Source organism: Cyprinodon variegatus, unplaced genomic scaffold (genome assembly GCF_000732505.1).
Source record: "Cyprinodon variegatus isolate N-32 unplaced genomic scaffold, C_variegatus-1.0 Scaffold505, whole genome shotgun sequence".
In the NCBI taxonomy this organism is placed as follows: Eukaryota; Metazoa; Chordata; class Actinopteri; order Cyprinodontiformes; family Cyprinodontidae; genus Cyprinodon; species Cyprinodon variegatus.
Window position 1 is genome coordinate 440,841 of NW_015150958.1, and position 26,214 is coordinate 467,054.

At 36.7% G+C, this 26,214-nt stretch overlaps 1 protein-coding gene across 1 annotated transcript in view; it reads right to left on the reverse strand.

Moving 5' to 3' along the window:
• The window catches only part of erc2 (ELKS/RAB6-interacting/CAST family member 2), a 49,991-nt gene extending 24,100 nt beyond the window's left edge, over positions 1-25,891 (reverse strand). The window contains exons 1-7 of the mRNA XM_015390569.1: positions 25,765-25,891; positions 18,209-19,021; positions 10,326-10,352; positions 6,804-7,238; positions 6,444-6,518; positions 4,172-4,327; positions 982-1,149 (exon numbers count right to left, since the gene is read on the reverse strand). Coding sequence (XP_015246055.1) covers positions 982-1,149; positions 4,172-4,327; positions 6,444-6,518; positions 6,804-7,238; positions 10,326-10,352; positions 18,209-18,880 — 1,533 coding nt within the window. The 5' untranslated portion in view covers positions 18,881-19,021; positions 25,765-25,891. The remainder of the gene's footprint in view (positions 1-981; positions 1,150-4,171; positions 4,328-6,443; positions 6,519-6,803; positions 7,239-10,325; positions 10,353-18,208; positions 19,022-25,764) is intronic.
• Between the last annotated feature and the right edge of the window lie 323 nt (positions 25,892-26,214).

The following is a 26,214-nucleotide window of genomic DNA, read 5'->3' on the forward strand; positions in this document are numbered from 1 at the left end:
GGAGATTAGTTTATTTCCCAAAATTGTAGACTAATGCCTTTTCATTAAACGGAATCGAATTAAAAGAATCAATAAGGGAATTGGAATCGTGAAAATCTTATCAATTCCCAAATTTATTCTTGATCATATTTGCTGTGCATGATGGAAAGATAAAAGGTGTGATTTACTTCACACTGCAAAAAAAATTATATCTAATCTGCCAATGGAACAAGATCATTTCTATTTAAATAGGAAAAAAACAATTGTATTGTCTTATTTCATGTGCATGATATCCAATTATCTTATTTCAGGTGGAAATATACTCATTCCATTAAAAAACATCTTATTTACCTACTCAAATTAAGGGTAAATACACTTAATTTAAGACATTTTTACTAATTTCTAAGTTGTTTTTGCAGTGAATGTTACCACTGATTGTGTGTATTGGTAGATTTCATCAAACACACTTAGTGGCCATTTAGGAACAAGAATGGGAAGTAAGGACAGTGTATTGCAGGACAAAAAAAAAACATTTTAAGCAACATATATAAGAACATTGAAGGTTCTTGTCATTGTAATTCTTTTTAATCTACTTTTCTGGTTAAAAATACATATGCTGCAACCCATACCATGATCTTCTGGTGTTAATATAGGATTCAAACTGGGATAAAAAAAAAAAAACTAACCATCATCTCAAAACTATAAACATTTTTAAAACTAATGATGCATTCCCTGAAACTAATAAGTAAATAAAAGTAATACTGTTAATTGATGGAACTTTGAGGAAAACAAATGGAGGACTTGGGTCAAGGTCACACTTTTCAAGCCCAGTAGAGAAATAAAGTGAAAAAAAACCTTTTGCCTCTTACTTTGAAACCAACTGTTCTCTCTGAACATTGTTCAGAAAACAATTACCTAAAATAAAAGCAATGCATCATGTCCTTCCTAAATAAGAGAAATTTAGTTTTAGTTGGAAAACACATAAATAATATTTTGAATTACCTCTGTTTGCAGGATGGCAGCACGTTGCTCTTTGGCAGTGAGAGACTCTTTGAGGACCTCAATATGTTGTTTGCAGTCCGAGTTCTGGTTATTGAGCGTCTCTAGCTTGGTCTGCAGAGCAAGCAGCTCTGACTCTTTCTTTGACAGCTCCTGCTTCAGTTGGTCAATCTGTGCAATACACATATAAACAACCTCTTAACTTTATGACTGACCCCACACATCAACAATATATTCTTTTTACCTGGAAAATGCCTGTATGTGTGTGTCTGTGTAAAACATAACCTTGCTGAACAGTGAGCTTTTCAATGGACCACCACCTTCATCAACATACTTTTTCTCTTATTAAAAATGCATTTTAAGCTCACTCCCTTCCATTTGTTATATATTATACATTGTTCCTATTCATGATTGATGAAAATAGGTTTAAAAATAGTGCAACACAACTATAACTCCTCTGTTATTGGTAGTGTTTTATATAGAGCTCTTTGTAAACACAGTTTGAAACCTCTGAGAAAAACACTGAAGCACACGCTACTGTTGACCGGCTGTGGTCATTTAAATCCCTTTACCATTTTGGAGTTTAGATCAGTTCATGCAAGAAAAAAGGTGTAATGGTGCCCTCTACCACTGTTTATTTTTTGCCAACCATATACCTGTTATGGTTCTCCCATTTTAGACTTCTTTTTTAGTTTCCAGTTATTTTTTCCATTCTGTTTTGTTGGTCATTGGTTTATTTTCCATTTTGTCTTATATTTAAGCCGTGTTGAATTTTTTGAGTTACTCTCTGTTGCCCCCTGGTGCCAATCTGCTTTTCCCTACCTCCCTTCTAGTTAATTCTTTCACACCTGCTCCCTATCAGCTGATTAGCCCATACTTTGTTCTGACCCCATATATACACCTCCTGTGCAGTTCCTCATTGCTAGTTTCTCATTGTTACTTGGCTCCTCATGTGTGTTCCCCCCTGATGCCTCATTGTTTTTCAGTTTCCTGTACTGTACATACCTTATGAAATAATTCCAATAACTAAAATACAATTACATTATATTACATGCTAATCCTGGGTTTGAAACTAATTCTGGAATACTATTACAGAAACTTTGGTTTTCTGCCTGTGCATGGTTTCTCTCTCAGTGCTCTGTCTTCCTACGAAAATCGAAAAAAGCTGCTTTAAGGTTTACTGGTATCTTTAGGTTACCCTTAGCAGTCAATGGGTGTGTTTGCTTATGTGTATAAATATAAATAAATATTGTTGTTTTACTCTCTGTGTTGTGCTCTGATGGAGTGGCGAATTGTGTCTAAGTGTCTAACCAAGTTTTCACCCATTCACTTTTGGAGATAGACCTGTGCAACCATAAAAGAATAAGGAAGGACGAATAAATGTAGAAGTTTTTTTTTTTTTACTAATTTTTACTTACTTTTTTACATAATTGAACAGAAATTCAAATAATTGAATGCATGATAATGTTTGTGCATGAGTATAATGTTTTTCCTCATGGGTATAAAATGCAAACACAAACAAATTTTTAAGTAACTGCCAGACAACTGAAGAAAAGAAAATTTACAGACCTACCAGCCCTACCTGCAACTGATTTGTGTTTTATATGTTAAACGTAAACCTATAGGTTTAGACACCACGGTGCATCCAGAAAATATTCACAGAGCTGCACTTTTTCACATGTGTGGTTAAAACATTTTATTCCAAAATGAATTACAATAAATCCTCAAAAGTCTAAACACAAAACCAAATAATTAAAATGTATAAAAGTTTTTTTGAGTTTATGAAAAATGTATTAGAAAACTTGGAAATCACTTTTCCTTACACATAGGACAAATTTGTTGGTATCTCTTGTTTAATGCTCACATAAATAAACCGGAATCTAACAAAATTATAAATGAATAAATTAAGGACATTGCTTTTCAACCATGCTTCAACATAATTATATAAAAATAAAAAAAAACATACAAACATATGAAGCAGGACTGGACAGAAAATGATGCAACCCTTAACTCAATATGTTGATGCACTACCTTTTGAGTCAATTCCTGCAATCAAACAATCTCTGGAACTCTCTGTGACTTCTGCTTCTCTCAGCAGGTTTCTTGACCCTCTCCTCATGAACAAACTGCTCCAGTTGTTTTGGGTGTAAAAAGGAGCCTTTTCCAGACTGCATGTTTCAGCTCCTTCCAAAGATGCTCAATAGGATTTAGGTCAGAACTAATAAAAGGACACTTCAGAATGGTCCAATGTTTTCCTGATAGCCATTCTTTGGTGTTTTTAGCTGTGCCTTTTGGGTCATTATCCTGTTGAAGACCAGTGAACTGTGACTGAGACCAAAGTCTCTGACAGTGAGCAGCACATTTCTCTCCACAGTCCTTCGAGTCTTGATATTGCATTGAACCTTACAGAGACACCCTGTGTCAGATGAAGCGAAGCAGCCCTAGAGCATAACAGAGCCCCCTCCATGTTTCACAGTAAGAACAGTGTTCTTTTCTTGATATGCTTCGTTTTTCTGCCTGTGAATATACAGCTGGCATGCTTTGGTAAAAAAACTTAGGGACCAGCTGCTAACAAAAAAATTGTAGACACCTGTGATGCTAATCAGTGGATACATCTTTAACATGTCCTTAGTTTCCAAGCCTGTTTCATTAGTTTATTTTTGCTTAATCATTCTATTAAGGCATGGTTGAAAAGCCATGTCTGATTTTCATTTTTTTTCTTTTTTATTAATTTTATCAAAACATACTTTTTAACTTATTGTTAGTCAGACTCAAGTTATTTCTGTGGCCGTTGAGGGTTTGTCTTTCTTTAAGAGAGGCGTACCAACAATTTTGTCTGTGTTTAGCTCCTGCAATTGCTTTAACTGTTATTTACTGCTACTGAAAAATATCCCCATAGAATAATACTGCCACCACCATGCATTTTAAGATCCACTCTTAGGAGTGTTGATATATATTCTGTGTTAAGAGTAGTAATAAGCTGCCTGGGATTTTATTTTCTCAGAACACGTTATTTGTTTTTTAGTGGTTGTTTGGGTGTAGTAAAGAACATCCATACTATCCCCTTCTAAACCTTTAATGTGTTCAGCAAGGTTTGTTTGCAGAGACCATCTACACTGAACATAAAACGAGCAGAAAAAGCACTGATTAAAGCACAATCTTTCCTCTGAATCTGCATGCACATGACCTCTACCTTGGTTTTCATAAACTTGGAGTGGTTCTTGTAGACCTCCATCTGTTTGATTTCCTCCTCTCGGTCCTCTGTGTTTAGTAAGCTGTTTGCCTTCAGCATTTGGATCTCATCCTCCAGATCTCGAATGTTGCGCTCCAGAGAAGCAATTTTGGTATCCTGTACACAAACATGTAAAGAAGTCACTCCTCGAAACTAAGACCTGTACTTCCGCTAAGTGCATTTTGCAAATAAATTAGCACTACAAACAAGACTCCAGAAATAAATACAAAGATTGAATGCAGCCGCAATGATATGGACAGATAGAGAAACAGAACAGACACTAAAACTGGACATGCAGAGAGATAAAGAATGAACAGAAGAAGATCTTGGCTTTGGCTCGGAACAACTGCAGAATCTGTCTGTGAAATCAAAAGCGTTCTACCCAGCTCTTTGCAGTGGCTCAAAGGATTAATCACCATTGGAAAATATTGAGTGAACATCCAGCACAGACTAATCCTTCAAAAACGAAGAGAGGGGCGTGCAAAAACAAGGAAATAAAGTAAAAAGCTGTAGCTTCAGTTGTGGAGACTCCCAGATAAACTGCAGAATCCAGTCGCTGGACTGAAACTCAGAGACCAGCTTTAGCTTCACGGCTTTTAAATAAATAATACTACGTCTTTAAGATTAGCCATGGTTCATCTCCCTCTCCAGTAGTACATAGAGCACCCTTTTTTCTTTCTGGCTTGCTCTCTTTTTTCATATCCTTCCTTTTTCTTTGTGAACTTGTGAACTTAAAGCCTTTAGCAGGGTCAGCCACAGCCCGCTGCAGATCAATGTGGGTGATGAGTTGCAATGAAAAATGAAGGATTGGAAATTTAACGTCAATGCATGGAGCGCCGCTCATGTGCATGCACTTCACCCTGCTGCTGCATCTCACCTTCCAAGCCGAACATCAATGAAGTGACAATTCTGCAACAGACATGAGGCGCCATACCTTCGCAGATGAATGATTTTATCCTACGGACCTGGTCAGTGAATTGTGCTCGTTATCTTTTCCTGCATCTGTACATCCCTCTGTCTCTCCATCTCCCTGCATACTGGCCTCTCACTGTCATAAACAACCACACCTGTTTCCATGGCAGCAGCAGGCAGGCTATATACGGTGCACCGTCTCTGGTGAGTGAGGAGGAATAGAAAGGCGGGAGGGATGGAGATGAGGGGGAGGGAGGGAGCTAGGATTATTTGAGCCTCCATCAGCATCAACAGAGAAAGGGAGAGATGGGAGAAACAGGGTCTTCCTACACAGCAAAGGAGAAGGAGGAGAAGGCGGGACTTCCCTCACCCTGTATGATAATCAACAGGGTACAGAGCGCCCTCGAGTCACATGACCAGACTGTGGAAGGCTGGGCCGGCTGCAGCCGAGCGAGAGGGGCTGTGTCAGCTCAGCAATGATGTCATGATTTATTTTGAGGAAGTGATGTCAGGCCTCTGCAGTGAGGCTGAGGGTGTCTACAGCAATTGAGTTGCTTGATGTGTTCTGATATTCTCCACTGTAATAGTCATATTATATTGCTTGTTTTTTTTCTTTGGGTACACTGATGCTTTTTTTGCATCAGAGTTACATTTGTGTTCAGTAGTGGAATACAGATTTATGAAACCAAATTAAAGAACTTAAGCAAGAAGCAAAATATAGTTTGGGTGGCCTGAAAACCATTATGTTTTTAATTTTAAACATGTTTACATCTATTTTTATCTTTATCATTCAACAGTTTTTGCTATAGAACCTTTCACAATAGTTTTCACAACCCTTGAAATTGTTCAGGTATTGTTACAAACATGAAAATCCATTTATTTTGTCTTGATTTTTATGTTATTTTTACTTGAATCTGCAGAGCTCTTGTAGGGCCAGAGTGTCCGTGCCTGTTTGAAGACAGCCATGTAATAAAACAAATTGTTGAAAAGGGGATCCCATTAGTTGTCATGCAACCTTATTGTGTTTCAGTTTGATGTCTCTTCAGCAAACCAAAGAGGATGAAATGTTCACTCTTGTTCAAGCTAGCACAAAGGCTTTGAAAGCCGATACAGCACAGTTCCATGTTTGAGAATCAGAGATGTGACAGCGGGCTGACGATTGACTCAGCTGCAGCAAATTGCAGCGACAACAATAGTTTCAGCAGAACATCCATCAGCAAAAGCCTCAGTAGAAAACACAATAGAAAGCTTAGAATGGAAGTACATGAATGAACATTTGCTTTCATATAAACGGTAAGCTCTTGCGAGTAGTAAATCTTACTTTCATCTCTATGATGGTCTGCAGGGCCTTGGTTTTACTGGGATCCTGGTGAAGCTGATTTCTTCTGTGCAGTTCCTTTATCGAAACAACAACAAAGAATACCTTTTATTTGTTCTGTAATGTAAGCAATAGAATGAAAACAGGAGGGACATAATGACTATGTAAAAGTTGTGTCTGTTCACACTCATCGTGTTGCATTTATAAATGTGATCTGCAGACTTTCTACATGCATTACATAATCCATGTACTGTAGTAGAGGAGCAGAGAAGAGTCCACTGACTTTATCATACTCAGCATTGCCATCTGGTGGCACCCAAACAAAAGACATTAAAATGTGAATACGCTTTGGTCAAACTGTACCTCACGCAAATGGATATTTTCCTTCTCCTTCTGATCCAAAATTACTTCCAGGTGTCCAAGCTGGGCTTCTGCTTCAGCAATACGCCTTGCTCTCTCCTGCTCTTCCTCTTCGGATGCTCTGCCCGGCCCAGGAGGCAGCCCCTTGCTTTGCAGCATCTCCAGCAGCTTCTTAATGGACTCATCCCTGGCACCAAGCGTTTGTTTCTGGGTCTCTATTCTTAGCTCCATCTCCTCCAGGGTTTTCCTAAGAAGGAAAAGCTCTTTGGCCTGCCTGTCGTGCTCAGCTTGCAGCCGGCGGAAGTTCTCCTCCGTCAGCTCGATGGTGGTGAAATGCTCTGAGCCAGATCGGTTCCCGCTCTCCTGCTGAAGCAGGTGGTTGAGGTCTCGCTGTGTGTGCAGTTCATCCTGTAAAGCCTGGATGGTCATCTGGAGATGCTGCACGAGAAAAGGAAAGACATGGACGTACACACACAAACAAACACCCGACGCATTTAGAAAAAATACATCAAATCTAGTATCATTTTAGGTAAAAAATAACATCAAGATGCAATCACACAAATGTGAAGAACTGGGAAGACTTTAACCATCAACAACATTACCACTTAAATTAAAGCATTTGGGTGTCTAAAAGAATATCCAGTTTTATTAGAAAATCATTATTTCTATAGAAGCCATTAACAGGGAGAATTTCTCCAAAACTGATTATTTCTTTACCATTTGACATTCATCACAAGGGTCCTGATCACATATATGTATTAAATCTCTGAAGGGTTTCACTATAGAAAAATAACATCAAAGTCCAAAAGTAAAATGTTATTAAAGCTGCATAGTCTGAAAAATGTAATTAGTTAACTCTAAAAACCATTTTTTTTTTTTGTTGTCTTGATTTTATACAAGGACAACGCACAACATTACATTTTAAAAAGAAATATGCATGGTGCAAAGTTATCGCAAACAATTTTAATTTGTGTTCTTCTGTTGCTAACCACTATGTTTCAAAACCACTATGTTGATTTTGAAACAGCTGGGTAAGTTTAACCACAAAGACTATTGATTTTATTTTTATTTATGCTCAAAGTGGTCACTTCACTCTCAGTAAAAGGATGGTCTAACAATGCAAACAGTTATCTACACATCCCAAAATTCTGAAAATAGGAAAGACGACAAACAGGGGAGCTGAGTGTGGCTTGGGAGGTTCAAAAGCTAGAATCAGCCTTTGAAAATGGCCGGAATCTCCTCTGATCACTTTTACTCGGGTAAAAAAAATATACCTCAATCATTTTGTTAAAAATTGTCAGCATTTAACTGTTTGTGTGGAGCTTCCATCTGCAAGCTAAAGTATGAAGAAAGATATGTATGTGTATGTTATTGTAATTACTCAGGGCTCCCACATACTAAAGCAGACTGTGCATAATGTGAGCAGCACTGAGTTTGTGCAGATGTTTGTTCTTCTCTTGCTCTCTGGTCAAGAATATCTATATACTTTTCTGTATCTAAGCTAGGATCATCATAATTGCCTAGAACTCTGCAAACTATAAGTTACAATGTAAATGTCTTGTAGAGACCAAAGATTTCTCACTGTAGATGTGTAAATGTGTATTTTCAGGAAGAAAGACTGCAAAAAAAAAAACCCACCAAAATGGAGATCAGTGACAGATTAAAGAAAGGGCTTAATTTAAAATATACAAAAGTAGGATAACTGTGAAATGTATGCTTTTATATTTGGTCACGACTTGAATGGTTAGAAACTGAATCACAGTAAGCAGTATAAATAGTCCCTTTTGTCATCTATTTAGAATAATACCTCTTTTGTGTTGTTATAAGCAGATACTTAAAAAAGAATGTCGTATTGGATCCGGTCTATAACGCCATATCCTCTAATTTGGAGGAGACACAAGCCCACAGCATCACAAATCCTGCTACATACTTAACAAAGGATATAAGTTGCCTTTTCATATCACCTTTTTCTCCAGACCCATTCAGACTATATATTGCAAAATGAAGCTTTTGGTACTCGGTTTCCTACTTGGCCGGACTTATATGCTGGCATAGCAAAACACATAGCACGCAAGTCTAAATGTGAAGTATGTACGCACCCAGTTTTGTATGGTTGTGTTTATTGACATCACAAGAAGGCATGATAGTTTTTTTCTGTTAAGTTTTGTCTTGCTTAAAAGACTTTTGGAAATTTGCAAGCAAATGCATTCAAACTACTACTGAACTTTATGCAAAATCTAAAAAGGGAATGTTGCTTAAACAAAAAAAAAAATGCTTCAATTGGAAACAATTAGTCCAATTAACTTGATCCAGCTTTTTTATTTTATGTTTTTAACATAATAAATCAATTCTTATATTTAAGGAAGGTAAACCTAATTCTTGTTACCAAGGGAAGCAAGTTGTTGCTTTCTCATTTAAAGTGCAGATTGACCAGCTAACTAACTGATACACTGATAACTGTACATTATGGTGAAAGTAAAGAAGGGATTATACAGACACTTTTTTGTAATTTAGTTTCAGAGTCTTGTTTAGTTGTTGCTGGGTTAATAAAACAATCTTTATACCTCAGAAACTAAAAATGGGTTTAATGAACTTTTCACCTAATCATCCTTTAATGTTGTTATCATACCCTAATTATCAAACGTTTTGTTGACTATAATCGCATTAGCAAATGTTACTTAAAATAAAATAAGTATCTGCTTGATAACAAAGTTAAAGATGAATTCTTCTAAACCTGTAACCTTGCATTAGTAAATAGTCTTTGGCTCAATAATGTTAAAGGGACTGCCTGGATAAGATTATTTTCATGATTTGGTGTGTCCATTTTCTGAAAAATATATGTTTTGTACTCAGAAGGTGTTTTTTGTTTTTTTTTGTCCATTTAAAGGCAAAGAAAGTAAAAGGGAAAACACCACCAGTGATTTTGTGGAAGTACCTATATGCTACTGTGGGACAATAAATGGATTTCCTATTCTATTCTACTCTATACTGTAAATATATGAAGGCTTTATTTGAAGGCTTTTAATGCACATTTACCAGGGGTTTCTATAGGGTTAGCACTGTATTACCTTATCTAATGATATATCATACTCTCTCAACTTTTATTACATTTCTTATCCATGTGTATTACTGTTAAAGGATATTAGTTTCTGGAAAAATATAAAACTTTCCTCCTAGAGAGTGAGAGAGATCCATACAAGTACATAAAATGGCTCATACAGGTTTTAGAGAACCAGAATATTTTTTCTCCTTAAATCCTCCGCATTCCAGAGCTATACTGGTAGGGTTTGTATTTTAAAAGGAGCACCAAAATAACTTTCTTTTTATTTGGTTTTAAAAATAAAAAATATAGGGGTTAAAGGGGTAAGGAGGACGGTTGGACTGAGGGACTGAGCTAAATCGTTCACTTCTTATAGGAGGTTCAAGGAGAGAAAGGGCTTGTCAGGTATCTGGAAAAAATACACAACACACAAAAGGTGACTCTATGTTATGCACACATCATATGGTGCAAACATAGGGACAAACCTTGGTTCTCCTGGCATCCATCAGGTGCTGAGCATGAACAGAACGAACAGAAAAACAGATGTGTGGTGAAAACAGAACTTCAGAGCCTGATGCAACAGAAAAGGATGGTCAACAAAATGTAGAAAAATCTTGAATGAGAGCTGCTGGGTTTTCAACCGTGCAGTCAGCAAATTAACTTTACAACCAAATGTCTTTATTTAAAACATTATGCCATGTTAAAGCAAGAAAAAAGTGCAAAACATTATGCTTTTTAGATGTATTTGTTTTCATTCCATCTACCGTATGTATATCCATCTATATTATATATATATATATACAAATCAGTTTTATAATAGTATATTATTCATATTTTTCATAAAAAGCAAAAGTATCTGCCAGGAATAAAATTACTCTTGTACAAAGGTTTTCATATATTAAGTTGATTTACCTTTCTGGAAAGACATTGTAAAAATTATCTAGTAGGTTAAGGAGTTTAAAATAAACCATGAAAATAAAATTTATAATCTCAGGTTGATATCAATGTGTGATGACTGGTAGAAGCCCTAATAGTAGAGATTAGTAAAAGCAACAACTGAATGAAACAATCTTCCTTTTTCTGTGTCCCTAAAACAACAGCAAGTGGATTAACAGCAAATTAAATTGAAGCATACTTAAATCACAGTGTGATCAAGGGGTATAAATCTTACTTATTCTACAGGTAATAGGAGAATAAGCAGCAGGACATTTAAAAAAAGAATCATTGTTAAAGTCTGACCATTTTAAAATATTTGCCATGTGAGTGATTAACCACCAGGGGGTAGTGTTTGCATTAGCATGGACATCTGATGGATTTTCTGCTGACTGCTGCCATGACATGCTGTTTCAGTCAAACACCCCCTCTCTGAGTCATTGGCCTTTTGTAGAACGACAGTGACACAGCACGAAGATGCTTAAGAATCGTTTTTAACATAGTGCAGCTCCTGCTTCAACTCTCATCACAAAGATACATATGTGATCATAAAGTAAAGATTCCAACAGATAAATCCTTTAGAAAAATGAATAGAAAAAGATTATGAATTCCAAACATGAACCCAAAATTTAGAGCAAAAGTTTTGCAAAAGAATAAAAATGCAAGAACCCATTTTCATAAATCTATTTTTATCTAGTTTTTTATCTAGCTTTATACAAAGCAAGTCATGTTTATGTAGTCGAATTTGATGAAACGTTTGCACACCTTGAGAAGAAATATCAAATGCTTTCCTCTATTCTGAACTTTGTCTTTCTGATTTCTAACTCTCCCTTCTTTACTGATCAGTAAGCTGCTGTCTGGGAGCCCAAACTACAGGAAACAATTCAGTGAAACAATTTGCATAATTGACCTGTGACTTAAAATCACTAAACAACCATTCATCTTGTTCCTTCACATCATAGCTGACGTGTATCTGTTTGTGTGAGCTGGTTATGACTCAGCTTATACTGGTGTTTTGGTTACTATTTCTTATAAGAAGACGTGTCTTTCTTTTAACGAACACCGTGACAGTAAGAGACCAAAGTTTCCAAGCACTAAACAGAAATGTTGAGCTGTTCTGCTTCCTTATCTTACTGACACCTCGACCAGCCAGCTGTAACTGGCTGTCATAAATCTTGTGCTGCAGACTCAGAGAGTCTTTCTGAGGTTAGTTATACACACTGGCTTCTGCCATATTAAAGCATTCACAAAATGTTGTATCTTAGCTGATGCATTACTCTGTTTGGGGGGAAAACAACAGAAGGAATTATTATGCCTCTGTTTAGTTCTTCAGTAATGTCTCAAAATCAGATTGTCTAACAAACTGTCTTTTTGGAATAAATGTCAAAAGCTCAATTATCTCAAGTATCTGAAAGTGATAGTCCATAATCCCATCATTGCATTAGAGTGCCTGTAACCTTGTGCTGTATAAAGAAATGGGTGTTAAATAAAAAGTTTATTCTTTTCCAGGGTGTGCAAATAATATTAAACCCCTCGAAATGTTCCTCAATGTTTAAAATCAGAAACTTAGGATTTTTTTTTACATTAAATATTAGCAGACAAATACAGTTTCAGAGGAAAATTAAACTTGGTTTTCAAGATTTTTTGTGTAAGTATATAAAAATGTAAAATAAAATATAAAAATGCACACTAAGTCTTTGCATTTGTATCCAGTACCTTTTACTGTAAATAAAAGCCAGTGCCTTGAAAAATGATAAATATTAAATGTACCGTAATATACCTTAATTTCACATTCATTTTACCAGGACATGCTTCTTAGGCTTATAATCTCTTTTAGCAAGATTAAGTTGTAGGAAAGTTTAAAGCAGAGTTTTTATTTGTTGTCTACTATACAAATCTGCATTTTACGGATGAGATACAAGAAAACAAGCTTGCTTAGCATCAGGAATACAGTGTTTAGTGAGCAAAAATAGATGTTGGGCAATGGATTTTTGCCCTCGTGCTAAAGTACTCTTACCTTGCATGTTCAGCCTTAAATCCGAATTAAGATCTGTGGTAAGAATTGACAACTGATGCTCAGATATCACTCTAATTCTGAGTTTGACCTGTTGTGCAAAGAGAAATGGGTAAAAACATGCTAAAATGCATTTAGAGTGACATAACAAAGTATTGACTTTTGCTTTGTTTATCTAATATTCAACACATTTCAGAGTTGTAGGTGTAAAAAGAAAATCCATCTGTCAGCAGTCTTCTTATATACTGTTAATATGCTACTCCATAAAGGTCCATGAAATAAAATTCAAAAGGATGATCAAAGTTCTTGTTGTTGTTGCTATGTGACTAGAGGAATTTGAGAGGAATGGATTTTATTAGAAGGGGCTGTACAATACTGTAGCATTTAGTCTTTTCTTAAAAGATTAATGCTCTATCATATTATCTCCTGTAAGGAGTTTTATTACCTTATCTTGCCTTTATAGTAAATTGAAACATTTAATTTTTCATTTCCAGGTTGTCACAATACGATCTTCCCTACACTCAATCAAATATGAAAAAGTTAAATGACCCATCACATCCCAGCTACTTAATACAGCATCATTTTAAATATCTTAAACAAACAGGCCATTGCTAGATACATGCATAATAAAGGCTGGACTCCTTAATGCCTTAAAATATTATTTTGGTACTTAAGCAATTAGATGAAGGCCCCTGCTCCAGAATAAACCATCAGACCATCTGCCTTGTATATGTTACATTCTCTTACACTTTCTATGATAAGAATGTTTTTCTAAGACTAAATGAGCAGCTCCAGAGCTCTTTAGCTGTAGCATCCTGCTGTTTACGCCCTTCCTAATCTCTGAGTTAGTGTGTCATGATGGCGGACTCAGCAAATGTCTAAATGACTAAAATATCTTTATAGACTGGTATTATTCTCTTTGTTTTACTTGCATTTCATTCAGAAATGTGTTCTTATGATGCTGTTTACTGTGTGATTAGAAAACATTAGCAGCACTTGATAGAGCTTGGTTTGTGGGTTAGCATGAGAGCAACTGGTTCTACCAAGCAGCTACTTGACATGTGGGGTCACAAGGGAAATGTTGGAAAGTGTTTGCATGGGACAGCAACCACATAAATTGTTTGTGGTCTGCCCACCCATTAAAAGATCATACCAAGAAAAGACGTGTATCTTTTGAAAGTAAATTATTGGTCCAAAAACAATAAACAAATAGGCATCAGCCAGTAATTAGGTTTAGGTATACCACGGCATGAAAAATTCACTGTTTCAAAACCACTAGCTTCACTGCAAAAAATTGAAAGCTAAATAAGTCATTTTTTCTTGCAATAAGTGCTTTTTGTCTTGAATTCAGGAGGTAATTGAAACACTTTGCCAATGGAACAAGACAATTTACATTTAAAATAAGAAAACACAATTACATTGTCTTATTTCAAGTGCATATTATGTATTTATTTTATTTTAAAACTAAAAATACTCATTCCATTGGCAAATTATCTAATTAACCTACTCAAAGTAATGGTAAATACACTTAAGACATTTGTTCTTATTTTTAGATGGTTTTTGCAGTGTTTCCATCATACATTCCTGCAGTATAGGCATTAGTTTGATATATAAATGTTGTGAGAGATGTTGCTCGGGCTGTAACAAGCTACAAAAATCATGATTTTGTATATGATTATTTTCAAATGAAATACAAAAAAATACTAAATCCCTCTTAGCTATAACAGGCACCTTGCTCTTTGTAAATAACTTTCAAGGAGCTGCACGGACTCAAAAATTTTAGGTTGTAAAAGAGTCCTGCTTATCATATGCATCTGATTTCATTAGCTTAGTCTAAAGAATAGTTAGGTAAACATACAGCACTGATATGCAGCAAGTTTTTTCAGTTACATTATTCACAATGTGAGTCAATAAATAGCTGTGAATTCACCTCTAGCAGCTGGCTAGCTCAAGTGGTAAGTCACCTGCAAACAGGAAGCCTGGGTTTATATCCCAGCTGGCAGGAATGAGCTGGGGAGTGGCGGCCTAGTGGTTGGAGGATTGCGCTTGGAATCCTGAGGGTCTGAGTTCAAAGCCCCACTCTGGGTCCCTGAGCAAAACCCTTAACCCCACACTGCTCCCCAGGCACCCCACAGTGGCAGCCCACTGCTCCCCAAGGGGATGGGTTAAATGCAGAGAGTTAATTTCATTGCTCTGTACATGTGACAGTGTAATGACAATAAAATGCTGAGAAAAAAAAGAGGTACACAGATTTGTTTTATGAAAGGGCTGCATACTCCATCAGTACAATAACCTCTAATAAAATCTTAATTCTTACATACCATATCACTTAAAAAGACACAAATATAGCAACTGTTAATATTTCTGTGGGATACATCATGCTTTACTTTAAGTTTGTATGTATGTGCAGAGGGATTGGGGTGAGCTCTATTTTTGTTAAAACCGTTGATTAGGGCTGACTGGACAGCTGAGTAGCAGCGGCTATGACTCAGTCAGATATGCTATGCACTAGCTCACACACTCGCCTCCAGCAGCTCCCATGCAGCTTTGGCATGACAACAAAAATTTTGCTCAATTCAACAAAAACAAGATCCGCTGCCCCCCAAAATAAAGATCCAACACACCAAACAGTCACATGCTAATCACTACCACTAGCCATCACCTTCACTGTTTAGATGCAGGCTCTGCAGGCTATGGCTATTATTTCTCCAGAAAATAAAAACCCAACTTCAAAGGTCTGAATGAATGAATGATATATTAGAACATTTTAAAAATGTTGTATATATATATATATATATATATATATATATATATATATATACTCTGATCCTAAATTTTCACACGATAAATGATGCATGACATTTTGCTAAAACTAACAGTGGCCTAAGGCACCTGATGCAATTGTAAAAAGTTGTGCTAGAGGGCAGACACAATGACTGGCCTGAAATTCCTGCATTATTTATGAAGCAATTTGCTCATCAGTCAGTAAGCCCAGTGGGTGTGACCAAAGCATTCGACCTTAAATATACACTTATGCACGCTTCAGTGCCCAGAAATCAAGTCGGAATAGACCAATTATAGCAACAAACATCTGCCTTTTATTAACTGTCATACCATGTTAATGAAACCTTTCAGAGGAGGAATATAAATATCACAACATAGGACGAGAGCAAACACTGAGTCCTCCCTGCGATTAAACAATGATGCCATGGAAACCCTCTGTGAACACCTTTCAGAATCTGCAGGACACTTTCAGCTCCTAAACTCTATGAGTCCTAACTAAAAATGTCAGAACTGGGATTTATCAGCTCTTCATGTATAAATGTGAAAAGAAGAATAGCTTTGTTCCTGTCAGTGACACAGCCTGTTCAGCCTCAACATTCATCCAGATGTGTGCAAAGGATGGATTTAAAGAGAATAACGAAAAGACCTTTGGTGATGAATAGGTGACTGCTAGCTAAGTGTACTGTTCCGAGACATCCACACCCAGACTATACAGTAAAATCCTTGCACAAGTATTTATACCCCCTGAACGTTCCGTTACTTTTCACATTTCAAGCATAAAGAAAAATGAGTTTATTTGGATTTTTTGAAAGATCAACATAAAGTAGCACAAAATTGTGATTTGGAGGTTAAAATAATGCATGTTTATTACCTCTCTTACAAATTGGAAAGGTTAACGTGCCACAAGTTGTTACCACAATTATATTTAGAAGTACTTTGTGGTACATCTCTACTAGTTTTGCACTGATAGAGGCTATATTGTTTACAATGATTCCCTAAAAAAGTACTTAAGAGCCACATTAGAATGGATAGGCTCTACGGGATGGGATGTGTGAACATCAGACTTCTTACCTCAAATGTTTGAGGCAAGAAAGTAAGCATGGACTTTCACTGGACGGTTCTAGTACATGATGCTCATTGGACTTGAACATTTCTTATCTTGTCTAATAACTTCATCATAAAACTTGATAACAAGGTCATTACAAGCAGGGACTAATGAAAGAAAATTGTGTGTGTTGTTTGATTCGAAGCTCTCCTTTGAGTCTCGTATAAAAGAGGTAACCAGAGCTAAGAAACATTGCCAACTTTAGAGAAGCTTTATCATTTGAAAATGCTGAAGTTTTTATCCATGCATTTGTGTCATCCTTAGTTATTTTAATGTCCTGCTTTCTGTATTAAATGACCTAAAACAGTGCAGCCTACATTTAAGCTAAAACTGGGAAATATGAGCACATCACTTAAATCTTGTTTTAAGACATCCTGTTTTTTAAGTGCTGCTACAGCAGCAAATCCCTGCTATTTTTTCAAACACTGATGAGAGGATCAACACATTTCATTGTGAAGAATGTTCAGACAGCATTATGCTGGGACTTATAATTTATTTTTAGTACATGAAAACAAAAGGATAGAAAACAAACTGCCCTGCAAGATGAGCTTATCCAAACTTAGCCTTTAAACAGTTACAGAAATTGTTCAGGATAGTGGTCATAGTGATGATTTATTCAGATCTACACAATCTCTGTAAGTTGTGCATTTCTCTTTCCAGCTTGAGGATCCCACTGAACCAAAGGCTGAACATTCTGCCTGCACCATTTAATATCTGACTACTAACAATCCTATGAGGGAGTCTGACATGGAATGAAACTGATGTCCAGCTTCTTTTACATTTGGACATTTACCGGTAATCAAAATAGACAAAAAGACAACAAATCCTACAGTAAATTTTAATGCTTATATGAACCAAAGTAAACACTGAGAGATGATGTAAGTCAGACCATTTGAAGAGAAAGTAATGGAAGAACAGATAGGGAGTGTTTGAGCGTCCTTGACATTTGTCTCTGGGCCCTGTGCCTATTCCTGTCAGTAAGTGATTTAACTGGGCCATGACTACACCCCCACACTGAGGTAAGCAAAAAAAAAAAAAAAAAAAAAAAAAAAAAAAAGCTTTTGACATCTCTGCCCCTGGGGCCAATCTGCTGAACCAGTGAAAATAAACAAAAATTAAGCAATAATGGGGCCAGACTGCATTGGGTTCAATACACCTGTCGGCATCGTCATCGTACTTTCCTCTGAGCCATAAATAACTGAAGGCTCAGATTTCAGCTCTGTTGGTTTTTAGTTGAAGTGCTTGTACTTTCTAAGATGATGCAAAATCATCGGCAGATGAAAAAATGTTTGGGTGCATAAAACGCCTTTCCAGAAAGGTTTTATTAATCTGTAAAAAACAGATCTGACTGCATTCATTTTATAAAATTTCCTGGTGATGATGGCTGTGTCTTTTTGCAAGAACAAAAAAAAAAAACAGGTAGGTGAAAGCAGAAATCAGAACAGAGCTATATGGGTGGGGGGAAAAAGAAGCAAATGAAATTCACTGCAGTAATAACTGGATTATGACAGCTGAGAGAGGAGTGCTCTCACCTGATTCTCCTCATGAGTGACCCTCATCTGCTCCTTCAGGATGGACGTGCGTGCCGCCTCCTCTTTCCTCATGATCCTTTCCTTCTTTAGCTCGGGGCTCCAGAAGCTCTTAATGCTGTTGGTGGAAGATCCCAACTTACTCTCCTTCAGGTCGAGCTCTCGCCGCAGCATCTCATTTTCCCTCTGCATCTCCCTGAGCTGGGCCTGCATCTCCAGCAGCTCGCCACCACTGCCCCGCATGGCCTGCCTGAGCAGAGCCGAGGGCACCCCCTGGTGGTGGTGGGCGTGCAGCATGGAGAGGGAGCCCAGGTCACTGTAAGACAGAAGGTCAGCATGAGGCAGCCCCACTGAAGCAATATTGGGGCTGCTGCCCATGGCTGTGACGCGGCCCCCATACATGGCCCGGCTGGTGGCGCGACCCAGAGTCATGGTGCCTTTTGGGTAGGTGGCAGTGGAGCCCACGCCCTCGTGGTCACTCAGGTACATGGGCCCTGAAGTAGCATAGGCAGCGTTGAGTGATTGGATGTTCTCCATGGAGAGGGTCTTGCCCCCCGCACCACCCCCGCTCCCGCTGTGTGCCCTTCGATGGCCCAGTCTGGGAGACCTTGGAAGGCGCGGGGACCGTACAGGACTGCTCTCTACATGACCTACAGCTCTGGCACTGCCGTACATGTCCCGTGATTCAGAGGAGTAGCCACCAGAGGGTCCTTTAACAGGGGCGTGCTCAAATGAGATTGCTCTGACTTTTTTCAGCCAAACATGGATGACTTATTTCATGTCTGAATCGTGGCTTAGGACACATCAAAGTCAGATCTGAGGAAACAGGGGATAAGCATCTGTCAGACAAATGAAATTTGATAAACAAAACATTCCACTAAAAAAACAAACAAACTTAAATTCATATAGGCAAGCTGCTCTAATTACACCTGCTGCTCTCATTTTAATTTGCCTGCAGGAATTTCCTAAAATCAACACCAAAGTCAGGCTAATACTTATTTATTTACTTTTATTGTATAAAAGTATGATGATATACAGAAAGTTAAACAAGTACTAAAGAGCTCGGTAGTTTAAAACACCTATAATGAATCTAATTGTTAATCATCTCTGTTCTAAGGGAGTTTTCACATGGAAATTTGAGGTTTTCATGTTAAAATATGTGTATTTTGCTTCAGTTTAAACCTGCAGGAAAATCAACATTGTTAGCGGCTTGGTATTTTCATGTTGGCTCATTGTTCAAATCAGAAATCCCCACATGAACTTGCTCTCCACAAAGCACCAGTCTGGTCTTCCTTCTGCATTGACACCAATACTGTAAGGAAATATTAGCTTCACCCTGTCTCTATTCAACCTAAAGGGAAGATTCCAACAATCATGGACTCTCCTGCAGGCAGTCACTACGTGTTTCTGCTTATGTAACTTTTTTACCTATTTTGACTATGAAACAATGGTAAATGAACCAGGGAAAACTGATAATGTTGCTTACATTAAATCCACACGATTGTGGAGACAAACAAGTCAAATTCTCAGGCATACCTTTATGGAATAAAAAGGGTGGGGGGTGGAGCTCTATTTATTGATTAGATTAATTTAAAGACAATTTCAGAAGGACTGCATAAATAAAATACGAGTTAATGAGTTCCTTAAAGTACGGATATCCAGTAATATCCCAATAAGCAGTCTCACGCATAATTTTAAGCTGATCACTGCTTTCTGTGAGGTGTTGTTCGTCAATTTACTTTGTTAATTAGATTTATGTATTATTGTTAATTATATTTATTTTATATTTATATGAGTCAATCCTTGAAATAAGAAAGACGAGGAATGTGCCTTGAAAGAAAATCAGATGTCTGTATATTTATATTTCTGCAAATAATTACAGCAAAAATAGTTTCTTACACAGAAAGGTTGCAAATTTATTTTATGAGCATTTACTTAAAATATTTTTTTTTAAATAATAAAACAACACAACAGGGTGGAAAGGGTTGGATGAGGACAAAAGCTATGTTCCTACCATGCACTCTGCAGATGTGAGGAAGGATAGTAATAAGGGAAAGCTTTACAGAATACCTTAAACATCAAACATGAAAGGTTTGATAACTACTGCTAGAGCTTTACCTTTACCGGTGTACCTTATCCAGTCGAGACTATGACATTTTTGGCAACAGACACAGCAGGTAGGCTTGACTTGAAACAAAGGATTAACATTAGTAAAAACATCCCCGACCCGCTGTTAAGGCAGGAGAGAAAAACTGTGGTGCTGTGGGCTAGTTTTTATAGTAAATACACTAAAAGTCTTGTTATAGAATCTCTGGTCATTAGAAATGGGAACTTTATGAGAAAGCTAAAATTGGATCATTTTCTACAGAATAAGAGTCATAATAATAATAACATTAACAACATTAAACAGCAAGGAATTGGTCCAAGACCAAACTCTGGAATAAGGTGAAGAGAAGAGAACATAAGAGAGAACCTGAAGTGTTTTTAGAACCATGCATAGTCATGCCTAGGCCCTCTATGAGTGTTCAAAAAATGTTAGTGTTTTGCTTTATCCTATTGACCAAAAAAAGAATAAAGTAATAGAAATTCCCCCATCGAAAAACAATGTGCACAAATTTCAGTATAAGATTATGCTGCTGTGATAAAAACATTTATTTGAGGTCCTTAAAAAGTTAATTTTGCATACAAATACAAGCAAGAAAACAGGGCAACAAAATCAAGTAAAGATCAATAGTCCTGACAGATACACTTATTGCACATGAAATACAGCAACGTTTCTGTAGCACTGTCTTTTCTCATAAACTAACTGGTAAATATTTACTGGCAGGCTTCAACTCAGCTCACAGTATGATTGTAAGGAGGACTGGACTAAATGTGTCTCTGACCTCAGACTCATATGTTGCTGTTATACACCAAAAAAATCACAAGCCACCAAATTTATTTGGAATAGGTTTTTAATGATAATTGGCCTAGCAGCTAAGCTAGGACTTTAGTGGGCTTTTTATGTCTAAAAGAGTTTAAAAAAGCAGTTTATATATGATAAAGGTATTCATGCTACGAAAATACATAAATCCTAAAGCAGAATAAATTTTTAATGATTGAATAATGGCTGGACCATTTAATGCCGTTCTCTGGTTTTAATTTATCTCCAGATCTATCACAGGCTGTGATTTATTTAAACTGAAAACCTCATTATTTCACTGTGGTCGATATTTTTAGGGTGAAAACAGAGAACTATTTAACACAACCGTCAAAGAAAAAGACGCTATCTAGGGATGTTCATTTCCTAAACTGCCTGACAATGAAAAATACAAATATATCAATTGGGTTAAAAAGGAGGTTAATGAAGCACATGTAGATTTTTTCATCTATCGCTCATCATGGTGACACCTCTTAGATTTGGTTGCCATGGTGTTTCTGCCTGGGCTAACACCTATCATCTCGCATAAAATGAATTTTAAAAAAAATATGACAAAATACAGCAACATGGTGTGAGTGAATTATAGTTTCTTGGTCATTTAGTTTCAATTTAATGGACAGATGAACAGAAGGTTGAAATTCTCAAAATGCAGATGACAGCATCACTGAGCTGTACCCACGAATGTGTCATGTGAAGGGAATAACAACAAAGTTACAGCCATCTGTAAGGCAAATAACATTGCGAGAGCAGAGACATGGAAATGCTGAAGCGTAGGTCAGCTGAACAGTAAGCGTAGGAACCACGAGACCAAAGAATGGTCCAAAAACTGGGATAAAACAACTTTATCTGGATAAGTTCTGATCTGTGATATGTCTTTGAAAATCTGAATATTTTTTATCTATTAAATGCTTCAAAACGACAATTGATTATTTCTGTAAATATTCCAAAATCAACTATGACTTATTTCTTATTTCAAATATACAAATAAAAACAATAGATACTGTACACGCAAGTAAACAATCTTGTAATTCCTTTGCTTTTTGGTGTATTATTCAAAAACAAAAACTATGAATATAAATGAAAAATGTTTTATTGCTTTAAAAATATATGTTAGAATCAGCAGATCAGAGTTTTAAGAAAAAGCAGCCAGACTAGAGCGGGGAGGTCTGGTGGAGAAATATTTCACTCTGAAAAGTAGTAAAAACAGTAAAACCAGCATCCAGTTTAAGATCAGTCAGCTGGTGGCTCACTTCAGAAGCTTAACAGTGTTCGGCTTTTGATCCACTAGTAGTGTAGATAAATCAGTTCACATTTCAAGCAGCATGTCGGGTGTGTTTGTCAGCTTTTGTCTGCCTCACCGGTGATGAATCATTGATTCAGGGAGTCAGGCCACCGTTTTTGCCTTTAGAATTTCCTTTCCTTACCACAACAAATATAAACTACAGACCTCATATTAAGCCAACAGTTTTAAAGCTTTCCTGCTTTGGTGTTAAACAAGTTGTGTAAAATTATTCTATCCGGTAATGTGGGACATGCCTACAACACTTTTAACTGTGTCACACAGAGACACATGTAAAGAACCTTGCAATAAATGTGTTTGTTTGCAGTAACATGATCTGAAAATTACAGATTTATCTGTGTTGAGGTTCATTGAAGGATATCTTCACCTCATGTACCATGTCTTTTTATTTCTGAGGGTTTCCTGGGGCAACTTGCACCCAAAGCTCATATGAGATGTGCCCACATATTAATCATTTAAGTAATTAGGCTATTACTCTAAGGCATTTCTGTGGATTTTGTAAGGAGTAAGAAATAATTGGCAAAATTATTATTATTATTATTTAAGTAAACCTAATACTGATCTTTTGTGCTTCAACTAGCGCATATCTTACTTTAAGAAATCAAATATTTATTCCAAATTTAGCTCTATTTTGGTAGAATTACAGCTTTAGTTTGAATGCACATTAAATTTGGCTTTGTATTGTTTTTAATATTGATTTTCTTTATTGTTTATACCAGATATTTTAATTAAATGCAGATTTTAATGAATTAATGTTTATTTTCCTGCCATCTTTATTCTATATAAAGTATTTTTTGTGTCTTTGGTTCAATATGAAATGGATTCTATAATAGAAAATTTTATCTGATTGATTGCTATCTCCCCTAAATGAGCACAATGAAAACATTCAGCAGAAATAGGTAGCTGTTTTCATTATGTAGCTAGATAACATCTAATGGGTTTTATGGACATTTCTAGAGTCCATGATCCTCAGGGGTTTTTTAGCGGTACACTTTGAAGATCTCCTTTTAAATTGGCTACTATGCTTTTCACCGTTTTAGGGCTGAAACAATTCATCAGATTAATAGTGATTCATCGATTATTGAAATAGTCGTCAACTAATTTAATAATCGAGTAATCGTTAAATGGAGTATTGATACTGTAAAACATGTCTTTAGCTCACAGAGTAACCCACTTAGAGCAGTAATTATATCAAAATTGTAAAAAATATATAAACATTGTGCATTTAGGATAAAAATAAAATGTTTTCATCTCTCAATATGCTCTATCTAGAACCCCTTAAGTGGAAAAGTTTTAGTTTCAACTGGTTTGATATAGTAAAATATCTGTGCAGAACCTTTGGCTATCCGATTATTAATCGATTAATAGAAAAAACAATCAAGAGCTTAATCAATTTGCAAAATAATCATTAGTTGAAGCCCTATACTGTACATTGTAGCATTTTTTTCCCCCTATGTTAAAGATAGCAGCTGTAACTCCATGTCGTATCCCTTTTTGTTATGTATTTCTTCCACATTGAATAAATAAACTCAGGTAAAAGCTTTTAATTCGGTCACGTTTTTATGAGATGAATGACAGTATTTTTACCAAAATAGATAAAAAAGCTAAACTATTGACATTTACTCCTGCTTGCATTTAGTAGAGAGGGTGCTGTAGTTTACAAGTATCCTTTTTGTTCTTTTCATAAAATGACTTTATTATGATGAACTTTACTGACATAAAAGCTTCATTTTACAAACCTAAATGAATGTAAAACTTCTAATGTATTATCTCTGTATAAATGTATGAATTGGAATAGTTGTTTTTGTATTATTACTGTTTCTCAATGGTACTTTTATTTCCCTATCAATGGTAAAAGGATCATTATAGAAATAATCTACTAATGATGAATACTGCAGGGCTAAACAGAGAAGCTGGCACCCATTGGAAAGTAATGTTTTACTACTCTGATGTACTGCTTCGATTTCTAACTGGCAGCAATTTGCCTGTTACTTTCCCCTTTTAGCAAACATTATATGTAAAATTGTTTGCTATTTGCAAAATGTAACTGTATAAAATAACATGACTATTTTTTACAGGCAGGCTATCAAATGCAATTATACTTTTCACAGTGAAAACTGACAACAGTTTGATCATAGAAGCATTAGTAGCAGTGAGCAGTGCCTTCCATTTAAATCAGATTCTGAATATTTACTAATAAGCAAAAAAAAAACTATTAAAGATGACTCTATGAATACAACTTTGAAAATCATAGTAAAAAAGAAATTGTAAAAAAAAATTCTGAAACCAACTACATGACTAACAACAGGGCCCTATTCAACCTGTAAAGGACATGCTCAATACTGTGATACCCTGGAGCTCTTGAGCCCCATCAACCATTTCTTTATCCACTTGTCCAGTTTAACAAAACACCCCTGAATCTGCACTGCTTTGATTTTTGACCCGGATCACAATGTTCTTTTATTTCTTTCTTTTGCACCCTATTTCTCTGCATTGGAGGGGTGGGAGAGCTGCAGCACAACTGATCAACAAATGCTTTAGTGAAGGCAATTTGGAAATGATCTCTGGCAGAGCAGTGGAGCGGAAACACCAGAGAGGATACAGATGTCCTGAAACAAAGATTTCTCTACAGGCAGAAAAATCCAGCTGTTTAATGAGGCAGACATGACATTTCAAAAACCATCTTATAAAAAAAAAAACACCATATATGGAGTTATTGGAGAGCGAGTAAAGGTAAGGACATCTTGCTTAGTGAATATATTTCTATTAAAGAGAAAATGCAAGCCATCCAGCCTCCTCATCAAGCATTCTACTACAGAGCTTGACGCCCCCATGCTTCCCACAGACTACTAAGCTCAGATATTAATATCTCCAAATTGGCCCATCCATTCTGCTAAAAGATTGAACCCCTATAAATTGCAATATGTTATCAGCTTGGATGTGCAGACTGACTTATAAAGATTAGGAGGGCAGGACCGAGCAGTTGACAGCTCACCGGGCCTACATGTCCGTCTGAAATGAGACTATAACCTGCCGTGTGGAGGAAAACCTTTATTTCTAAGGAATAAACCGCCTCCTGTCAGCGTCTCCAACATCGTAAGGAATAATCTGGATTATAATGTTCTGTTTCTATTAATCGAGCAGGGAATGATTTGGTTAAATGGACACAGCCTATGCCTTTCTTTTTTTTTTTTTTTTTTTTTACCCCGGCGTGTCGCTCAGAAAAAACGCGCACAAAAAAAACGCCAGAGGATACCTCACGTATTTCAGTCTCCATTCCTTCCTAGGTCATATATATAATAATTTTAGCGGTAACATTACCAACATGTACAGATATACCTTTTTAGATGTCAATTGGCCTCCTTGGTCATTCTAGATGGCATCTCGTCGCCTCCATTCAAGCCCAGCAGCCTCTTCCAGCATCCAGCGCTGTCATTGGACAGCGGGCTGCCTTTCTCTCCTCCTCCGCAGCATCAGCGTGATCAGTGGCAGCTGGCAGGAGGGGATGGGCGGATCACATGCAGGGTGGGGGAGAAGATGGAGAGAGAGAGAGAGAGAGAGAGAGCAGTGGCGATTCTAGACCAAATGTTCCAGGGGCGCCAGGAGTCAGAGGCGGAGCAAGATGGGGGGCCAGTGGTGGCCATGGCCACCATTAGCCAATCACTGGCCACCCCTGTGGCCACTGTCAACAGTAATACTCTCAAGTGGAATATTCAAAACATTTAAAATTTTAACATTAAAATACTAACATTAATTATGATAAGTACAGAATTCAATTAATTTCTTTCC